Below are 9,791 nucleotides of genomic sequence, written 5' to 3'. Positions count from 1 at the left end.
ACAAATAATTTTTAATAAGGCCTTGTAGTGTCGAGTTAATGTGGCTAATTATGTTGTAACAAAGGAGTCCGCTTATACTGAGCTTTGATCATAAGTTTTATTCATATCACAAGATTTCAGCATAAGTTTACAGATGTCTATAGCATCCGGAGAACAGAGTCCCAAAAGAATAAGTCTGTTCTAATGTTCTTTGTCTCTAGCCCATACTTATAATCTTTACAAAAATATGGGTGGCTCCCTCTACTGTCCAATCCCCTGTCTACAACACACAGACTCCCTCTGTTCTATGAGGTGTCACTCTAAAACGGCTCCCTCTGAAACTGAATAAACATCCTCTCAGGTTCCACTTAAAACATTAGCAAAGTCATAATTCTCCATACACTACAGTCTCTCACCTTTTATAGTTGTGGCCAGAGGGATGTCTGGGTCCAAGCCGAGCGAAACAGATAAAAAAGTCAGGTCGCTCTCATCTGGGTCACAGCACCAAATGTTGTGGAAAACTCAATCCAAAGATTAAGGCATAGACCATATAATTGTATAATAAAAACATCTTTAATCAAGCAGTTGCGAGGGAGATCTGTCTCTGATTTCACAGGGAAGAGTTCCAAGAGTAAATGGTTACATGTCCCTTATATAGTGGGAGGTGACAATACAATCATATTGTTACACAACAGTTATTTATACAAGCAACAGTTCCAGAACACAATGGCCTTGTGTTAGGGTTCAGACATAACAGGAGTCTATGAAAGGCATAACATCACAGTCCAACACAGAACATATCCCTTGAGAAGTTACAACAGCTCACCCCAATTTCTGCAACCACAAAAGGATGACATTCAGCAGAAATTATACAAGGTGAATTTCCTCTCTGTTAGTATAATCATATAGTGATAAACACATTGCAATTCATTCAGACTGTGAGTAACACACACACACAGTATTTCAATGTTTGGTATAAAACAGTCAGTCAGTGACATATACAGGAGTGATGACCAGTGGGGCTGAGTTATCAATAGTACCTGAATAAAATAATGGATAGAGTTTCTCAGTGAAGGTGCAGCCAGTGAAAGAGTAGATATGAGACCTGGCCTCCGCATTGTAGAAGGAGACCTGACCCTCCTCATAATCCACAAACACCCCCACCTTCTGGGGTTCACTCCGGGAGATGGGGACAGAGGGCCCAGTGAGAGCCTTGTACTCTCCATCCCTCAGCCACACAGTCCAGCATCCATTGTCAGGTTTCAAGTGAATCATCCTCTTCCTGTTGATGGACTTGCTGACCACTCCTAAAGTCCACCCAGTCATCCCCTCCACCTGAACCTCATAGTAGAATCTCACTGAGGAGAAACCTTCCTTTCCCAGGACATAGTGAACTTTATCAAACCTCTCTAGGTTGTCAGGGAGCTCCTGTTTTATGTCTCCACATCTCACTTGTTTCCTGTCTTCAGACAGGATGAGCTGGGAATGTGCTGTATCTGGGTCTAGAGTCACATCCACTATGGAGAGAAACACACTTTATTAGAATGATAAAATAAACATATCAATATAGGGGACAGCATTTTACTGCTCAGTACATTACTCTAGGACACATGTATAGTGATGTGCTGTATCAGGGTCTAGAGTCACATCCACTGTGAAGTGAAAAATAGTCTATAAAAATGAGAAGAAAATAACATCAATATGGGGGACAATATTTTACTGCAGGACTTAATGTACAGTACATTACTGTAGACATATGTAGCCTATAGGTTGTTATTGATAACATGAGTATACTGTAGATATGCATGTGTGATCATGTTATTTCAAGTAATACCGGTATCTGAATATATTAATATTCATGTGAAACTCTAGGTGGGTGGACTGGAGAGTATTACACACTGACCTGCATGTCTTCTGATGCTTTCAAGTTCTAGAATATAGAGAAAGAGCTTGTCAGATTTGGGGAAACTATGGAACATGATGACAAATCTCCCTCTCTTAATCTCCAAACTTTAATGATAAGGTGAGGGATATTTTTTTTAATTCAAGTTCAGAACCAGATACATATCCAAAGTGACATGGTGTAAAAATACATCACTCTACCATAATATACTGTAGTTTACCTACAAACAACAAAAATATGATATGAAGACATCAAATATATTTTAAATCCAATTCAGTGTCATTAATTTACCTGGACACCTCTTCATGTTTACAAAATCTGTGGGTAAATTCAACAAATAAACCAATTATAATTCCAGTTCATTAAAGTGTGAACATGTTTTAATACAACTAAATATAATTATTGTTCTGAACATTGCCATCGCAGTGAGTAAAAATTAATTCCAATACAGTTATATTTTACTACATAATTATGACTAATATTTGTTCTATTTGCACAATGCATATTGTAAGCCCTTAGAAAAGGGCTCTCCAACCCTGTTCCTGGAGGGCTACCATCATGTAGGTTTTCACTCCAACCCTAATCTAGTGCACCTGATTCTAATAATTAGCTGGTTGATAAGTTGAATGAGGTCAGTTACAACTAAGGTTGGATCGAAAAACCTATAGGAAGTTAGCTCTGTAGGAACAGGGTTCCTGAGAATATGTATTGTATATTGACCATAATGGTCTAGTAATGCATCATGTATATCTCCTACTTACCCAGCTGATTAGTGAGTATCTCTACAGACAAACAGATTAATTCAAGTCAATTAAAGCATTCTTAAAGGTGAATAATTAAATTAATTGTTGACAGGGGGATGGGGACAGTGAAAACAATGTGATAAAAAACAATGTCAAAGATGTAAGGATTTTAAATCCATGAAACTAGCATCCATTTCTGTAACATTCATGTGTTGGGAATTGTTTGTCTCCAATTGTTGTTTGGGATCCCAAAATAATTGAGAGTTAAAAAAAAAAGACACATTGATGCAAAGGAGTGTTGGACACAACTTACTCAGCCTACATTTCTTGTCATCTTGAACTTTTTCTGCAGACATAAAAAGAGAACAGTTAGCGTGAACATCCTTAATGAACACATCTCACATCCATGGAGAAGACAATTATTAAAATCTGAACATATGACACACTGATGCATAGGACCAGGAGTGTTAAACTCATTCCATGGAGGGCCTAGTGTCTGCTGGTTTTGGTTATTTCCTTTCAATTAAGGACCTAGACAACCAGGTGAGGGGAGTTTTACTAATCAATTAGCTTAATTAATCAAACAAGTACAAGGGAGGAGTGAAAACCCAGACACTTGGCCCTCTGTGGAATGAGTTTAACACGTGCATAGGACTGTTGGACACTACTAACTCAACTCAAGGCTGTGTTCATCTTTAACTGCAGACATAAAAAAGAAAGACATTAGAGAGAACATCCTTAATGAACACAAGAACCTCAGTGTTTTCTCTGACAAAGTTCCATTTATGGAGGAGAACTGCATGTTTGACATTACTTACCTAGCTCTTGACTGTGTTTAGCTTTGGATGCATCTGGAGGCATGAAAATAGATAACAGTTCACAAAAGGACCTACTCAAGATGTTTTTTGACAAAGTCCTTTCCATGAAGGAGCCAATTACACTGATGTGATTCAGAAACCACACACTGTGATTTAAAGAAACCTTATATTAAATAATCTAGCATTTTTGTAGAGAAAGTTGTTTCAAATAAAAATGGGTTTGCCCTATACATAGATTTAAAAAAAAATACAAATCCTTAAATACACATGTACTGTATCTGACCAATGTCTGCTTTTGTCACGACTTCCGCCGAGGCTGCCTCCCCTCCTTGTTCGGGCAGGTTTCGGTGTTCATCGTCACCGGCTTACTAACTACTGCCGATCCCATTCTCATCACTCCACTTGTCATGTCTTGTCTTGTCAATCACACACACCTGGTGCTCATTCCCCTAATTAGTATGTATATAAGTGTTCCCCTTGTCTTTGTGAGTGATTGTTTATTGTGAGAGCGAGGAGCTTGGTTGAGCTACTCTTCTATTTGTACTTGCCAAGGTGGAATATTTTCCCTTGTAATAGTTTCGTTTTCACGCTGGGAGCGTTTTATTTACGCAAACGTAATACACTCTGGACTTCGGTGTTTTACCTCCTGCGCCTGACTCCTTCATTCACACCTCATCACAGCTTTTCAATTCTAAAGGTCAAATAGGGGGGTTCTTATATTTGTCCTGTTTCACTGCATGTACAAGTGGTTAACCTGTACGAGTGTGAGGTGTGAAATGGAAATGTGTTTTTTGCATATCCCAACTCTCCCTGAGATACTCTCGGAGAGTGGGGTCATGGCCAGGGATCAGATTGATGACGACCCTGGAGCAATTAGGGTTAAGTGCCTTGCTCAAGGGTAGATCAACTGATTTGTTTCACCTTGTCGGCTCAGGGAATCAAACTAGCAAGCTTTCGGTTCTAGTACCCAACTCCTTGTGTATGCCACTCTGGAAACTGCACTGTAAAACATTTACATTCAGTCAAATAAACTCTTTAATTAGTTTTCTATTACCGTAGTCATTGGACAAATGATTCCAGCGCCAGATGGTGAAAGCTAATATGACCACAAGGACAATGCTCAGAGAGACAATCACTGCAAAGGCCACTCTCCATGTGTCTGTGTGAACAAGGATCAGCTCACCTGCAAGACACAAATCAACTGAGATCAGTGACATGCTTACCACTGCTACCAAATAATAAAATTGAAGGGACATTTCACTCATAAAGAATGATTTGTCAAACTTTTACAGACCTCAAATGCAGACTAATGTCAAAATGAAACCACATCCCATGACATCAGTTGTGTAGATCCAGCAATATGCCTCAATGCCAAATGAATGGAACATTTGAGAACCATCTCATTTCCTGGTTTTCCTGGTTTTCCATTCATTTGGGGTGGAGGCATAAAGCTAGATCTACAAAACCAACGTTTCATTTTGACATTAGAATACTTTAGTGTTCTTAAAATGTCGACAAACTTGTATCCAATTGTCCTATTTATGTTTCATTATTACTCAGCCTTTGTAATTCAAAAGCATATAAAACATTAAAAGTGTTTCATATCAGCTAAACAATAATATGATGTTGTGCAACTCACTAGGGATGTGAAACTCTGTCTCCATGTTGATCTGCTCACTGAGTTGCCTCTGTCTGAGTCTGCAGGTAAAGTGGTTGGTGTCAGTCTCCTTTACAATGGTCTTTAGTTTGACTATGTAGAACCCCTTATAGTCCCTGTCTGTCTCTGAAGGTCCAGCAGACAGAGTGACCCCTTCACTGTCCAGCCACTCCAACTCAGGCTCAGGGAACCAGCCTTTAGATACACACAGCAGACCCATCCCTCCTTCTTTCTGTCCCTCAATGGAAACCTCTGGCTTGGATCCTATAGCTACAGACACAAAGGGAGACTGGAGATGAAGTACTGCTGAGATTGGAAACACTTCGCTGTGGGTTGTTGTATATATGGGGAAAGAAATGTACCTCTTATGTGGACTTGAATAGTGGCATCATCATAATGGGTCTTAGACTTAACAAGACATTTGTACTGTCCATCATCAGTGCCTTGTACCCTGGTCAGTTTCAAAGAGGTGTTGCCCTTCTTCAGTTCCTCTTTAAACAATGATGTCCTTCCCTCGTAGGAGCGGATCTGATCATGGTATTTGTCTCTGCCGTCTTGGTAGAGATGGACTCGAATGTTTGACTGAGGGTCTGGGTGGTTGACTCTGAACCAGTCAACTCTCATGTCCTCAGCGCTGATGTTGGGTTTGATGTAACAGGGCAGAATGATGTCATCACCAGCCACAGCAGCAATGGCACGAGTCGGACCAAGAACCTCAAACCTTTCTGGAGAGAGAAACAACCATTCATATTGGACAGGCCTCACTAAAGACACATGTTGGTGCAAGTCATACTCAGGTACTCATGTGCAGGGTTGCTAGGTAACTTTCTAAATGTAATCCGTTGCAGTTACTAGTTACCTGTCCAAAATTGTAATCAGTAATGTAACTTTTGGACTACCCAAAACTCAGTAATGTAATCTGATTACTTTTACTTTACCCCTTAAGAGGCACAGGTTAGTAGCTGGCACTGCCACAAAGTCATACAATCTGATTTGAAACCTAACCCGAACCTTAACCTTTTTTCAATGCTGATTTGAATGAAATTGAGAAAACAGAAAGGTGTCCATTTTTATTTTTTAAACATCCTTTCTGAATTAAAAAGTAATCCTAGAAGTAATCATCTAGTTTTTCAAAAGTATCTGTAATCTGATTACAAAATTTTTGCTGGTGGTAACGTAACAGATTACAGTTAGTTTTTTTATAATCCATAACGTTACTCCCCAAACCTGCTCATGTGCCACAACAACTATCATGTAAATAATCAAATGCAAGTCCTTGTCAATATGATATACTGTACACACACAAGCAAGATAGAATGTGAGGGTACTGTACCAGAGTCTGCTCTGTGCAGGAGAAGCAGGAGAGTCACACACAAACAACCTGTCCCAGTCATCATGATGACCTCTTTACCCTGAGATTAAAGACAGACAGACTCTCTTAAAGGGTTATCAGGGATTGGTTTCAACTTCAATGAATTAAGAATATAACATATAAATTTCACATCAGTATAGTTCTTACCCTTTCAGAACCCAAACTATAAGCTTGTTTTACTCAATTGTTTTGTAAACAATGCAATAGAAAATTTGAAAAACACTACAGCTTCAAAACATGTTGACCTCATGGATGGTCAGTCCTTGCATCCATAGCTCTGTCTATTAATTTAAATGAGTGTTTACATTTCTCCAGCCTGATACCTCAGCTGTTTACAAAAAAAAGTGGTGCGATGACAGCTTTGTTGTTGTTTGAATCCCAGATTGACATTTTAATCATGTAAATATAACAAAACAGTTTAAAGTATGTCATATTTGACACAGCCTTGGCTGGGGTGAGAGAGCCTGGATTCACAAAATCTTCTTAAGAAGAAATGTATTTTAACTGACATTCTTTCTTTAAATATAGACTCATGAAGAAAGTTGCCAAACCTCAAAAAGGTTTACAGAAATGTTCTTATGTTATTTATGATGTTTCTACTTCAGAAAAAAGTGTAATAATAATAATAATAATATGTCATTTAGCAGACGCTTTTATCCAAAGCGACTTACAGTCATGTGTGCATACATAGTTTGACCAAAGGCAAATGCACCAGGCTCATTTATCTACAGTACCAGTAAAAAGTTTGGACACACCTACTCATTCAAGGGTTTTTCTTTATTTTTTACTATTTTCTACATTGTAGAAATCAGACATCAAAACTATGAAATAACACATATGGAATCATGTAGGAACCAAAAAAGTGTTGAACAAATCAAAATATATGTTATATTTTAGATTCTTCAAAGTAGCCACCCTTTGCCTTGATGACAGCTTAAAAACACTCTTGGCATTCTCTCAACCAGCTTCACCTAGAATGATTTTCCAACAGTCTTGAAGGAGTTCCCACATATGCTGAGCACTTGTTGGATGTTTTTCATTCACTCTGTGGTCCAACTCATCCCAAACAATCTCAATTGGGTTGAGGTCGGGGGATTGTGAAGGCTAGGTCATCTGATGCAGCCCTCCATCACTCTCCTTCTTGGTCAAATAGCCCTTACACAGCCTGGAGGTGTGTTGGGTCATTGTCCTGTTGAAAAACAAATGATAGTTCCACTAAGCACAAACCAGATGGGATGGCGTATCGCTGCAGAATGCTGTGGTAGCCATGCTGGTTAAGTGTGCTTTGAATTCTAAATAAATCACTGACAGTGTCACCAGCAAAGCACCGCCACACCATCACACCTCCATGCTTCACGGTGGGAACTACACATGCAGAGATCATCCATTCACCTACTCTGCGTCTCACAAAGACACGGCGGTTGGAACCCAAAAATCTCAGATTTTGTCTCATCAGACCAAAGGACAGATTTCCACTGGTCTGATGTCCATTGCTTGTGTTTCTTTGCCCAAGCAAGTCGCTTCTTCTTATCGGTGTCCTTTAGTAGTGGTTTCTTTGCAGCAATTCGACCATGAAGGCCTGATTCACGCAGTCTCCTCTGAACAGTTGATGTTGAGGTGTGTCTGTTACTTGAACTCTGTGAAGCATTCATTTGGGCTGCAATTTCTGAGGTGCAGTTAACTCTAATGAACTTATCCTCTGCAGCAGAGGTAACTCTGGGTCTTCCCTTTCCTATGGCGGTCCTCATGAGAGCCAGTTTCATCATATCGCTTGATTGTTTTTGTGACTGCACTTGAAGAAACGTTCAAAGTTCTTGAAATTTTCCGGATTGACTGACCTTCATGTCTTAAAGTAATGATGGACTGTCATTTCTCTTTGCTTATTAGAGCTTTTCTTGCCATAATATGGACTTGGTCTTGGTCCAAATAGGGCTATCTTCTGTATACCACCCCTTCCTTGTCACAACACAACTGATAGGCTCAAACGCATTAAGAAGGAAACAAATTCCACAAATTAACTTTTAACAAGGAACACCTGTTAATTAAAATGCATTCCAGAACACTACCTCATGAAGCTGGTTGAGGGAATGCCAAGAGTGTTCAAAGCTGTCGTCAAGGCAAAGGGTGCCAACTTTGAAGAATCTCAAATATAAAATATATTTTGATTTGTTTAACACTTTTTTGGTTACTACATGATTCCATATGTGTTTTTAAATAGTTGTTATGTCTTCACTATTATTCTACAATGTAGAAAATAGTAAAAAATAAAGAAAAACCCTGGAATGAGTAGGTGTGTCCAAACTTTCGACTGGTACTGTATGTAAATACAAACAGAGAAAGTAACAAAGATTTACCCTGCCTGGTTCTCAAGTTTACATTCTGCTCTAAACTTTCACTTAAACACTTATTTCCATAAATCCCCATAATCACTAACAGCATAAGACACATATAATAATATAATAATACTTACGATAAGTTGCAAGCAGAACACCACTGACAAGGATCAAGTTTCAAGGTTACCTTTGGGGAAAGGCAGGAAGAAAGTCACGTGCATCCACTGGTAAGGGTGTATGTAAGAGTATGTCTCAAAGTGAAAGTGAAACTTCTGATCTATCACACTAACTTCAAGTTGACACTAGAGGGCGAAGACACACTGATAAAGGGACATGGCAGATAGGCTGTGGCGCTGTAGAGGGGAAAGTACATCATATATTGGGAAATACAAACTAGTTCTGTTATCCTATCTCTGCTCGTATTCATTAGAAATAATGTTTTACTACTGACAATTATATCATGGTACCTACTGTACATATTTGGCAACTGCTTGATACGGTAACTGAATGGTGCTCTACATCATGTTGCTATTTAATCTGGTCAAATGCAGTGCACTATATTATGAGGTGTAGTAGGTTATCATTTGACATTAACCCTGAGTGTTCTACCATACCAGTCTCAGAGTAGTGCAGTATACAGTATTACACTTTTAACACTATTGGGCCAAACCGAACTCTAACGGGCTGGATCTGATATTTACTTTCCACATGGTCCTGTCCATCACGGTTCCATCAACTATGTCAAATGTGTAACCAGGCCAGCCCAGTACAGCTGTGTTCATCTTGGCTCATGTCAGTAGTGTGAAAGGGTATATGAGCTACAGTTGAAGTTGGAAGTTTACATACACTTAGGTTGGAGTCAATAAAACTCGTTTTTCAACCACTCCACAAATGTCTTGTTAACAAACTATAGTTTTGGCAAGTCGGTTAGGACATCTACTTTGTGCATGACACAAGTAATTTTTCCAACAATTGTTTACAGACAG

The 9,791-nt window shown here is 39.1% G+C and overlaps 1 protein-coding gene across 1 annotated transcript; it reads right to left on the bottom strand.

Annotated features, from left to right (window-relative positions):
- Window positions 1-530: 530 nt before the first annotated feature.
- On the bottom strand, window positions 531-9,021 carry LOC121562170 (butyrophilin subfamily 1 member A1-like). The gene is made up of 11 exons (XM_045219695.1): window positions 8,943-9,021; window positions 6,434-6,512; window positions 5,463-5,825; window positions 5,083-5,370; window positions 4,498-4,626; window positions 3,444-3,476; window positions 2,939-2,971; window positions 2,644-2,664; window positions 2,174-2,200; window positions 1,883-1,909; window positions 531-1,496 (listed from the first exon to the last, which is right to left on the bottom strand). The coding sequence occupies exons 2-11, from the start codon at window positions 6,495-6,497 to the stop codon at window positions 964-966; spliced, it is 1,518 nt and encodes a 505-aa protein (XP_045075630.1). The 5' UTR covers window positions 6,498-6,512; window positions 8,943-9,021; the 3' UTR covers window positions 531-963.
- Window positions 9,022-9,791: the final 770 nt, after the last annotated feature.

Source organism: Coregonus clupeaformis, unplaced genomic scaffold (assembly GCF_020615455.1).
Source record: "Coregonus clupeaformis isolate EN_2021a unplaced genomic scaffold, ASM2061545v1 scaf2628, whole genome shotgun sequence".
NCBI lineage: Eukaryota > Metazoa > Chordata > Actinopteri > Salmoniformes > Salmonidae > Coregonus > Coregonus clupeaformis.
Note: the sequence above shows the minus strand (reverse complement) of the source record. Positions and strands in the feature narration are given on the sequence as shown.

Coding starts and splice junctions, on each gene's coding strand:
- LOC121562170 (XM_045219695.1), bottom strand. CDS start 6,497: ATGATGACTGGGACAGGTTGTTTGTGTGTGACTCTCCTGCTTCTCCTG. Junction 5,371..5,462: donor TATTCAAGTCCACATAAGAG/GTACATTTCTTT, acceptor TTGTGTCTGTAG/CTATAGGATCCAAGCCAGAG. Junction 1,497..1,882: donor AAGCATCAGAAGACATGCAG/GTCAGTGTGTAA, acceptor TTCTCTCCATAG/TGGATGTGACTCTAGACCCA.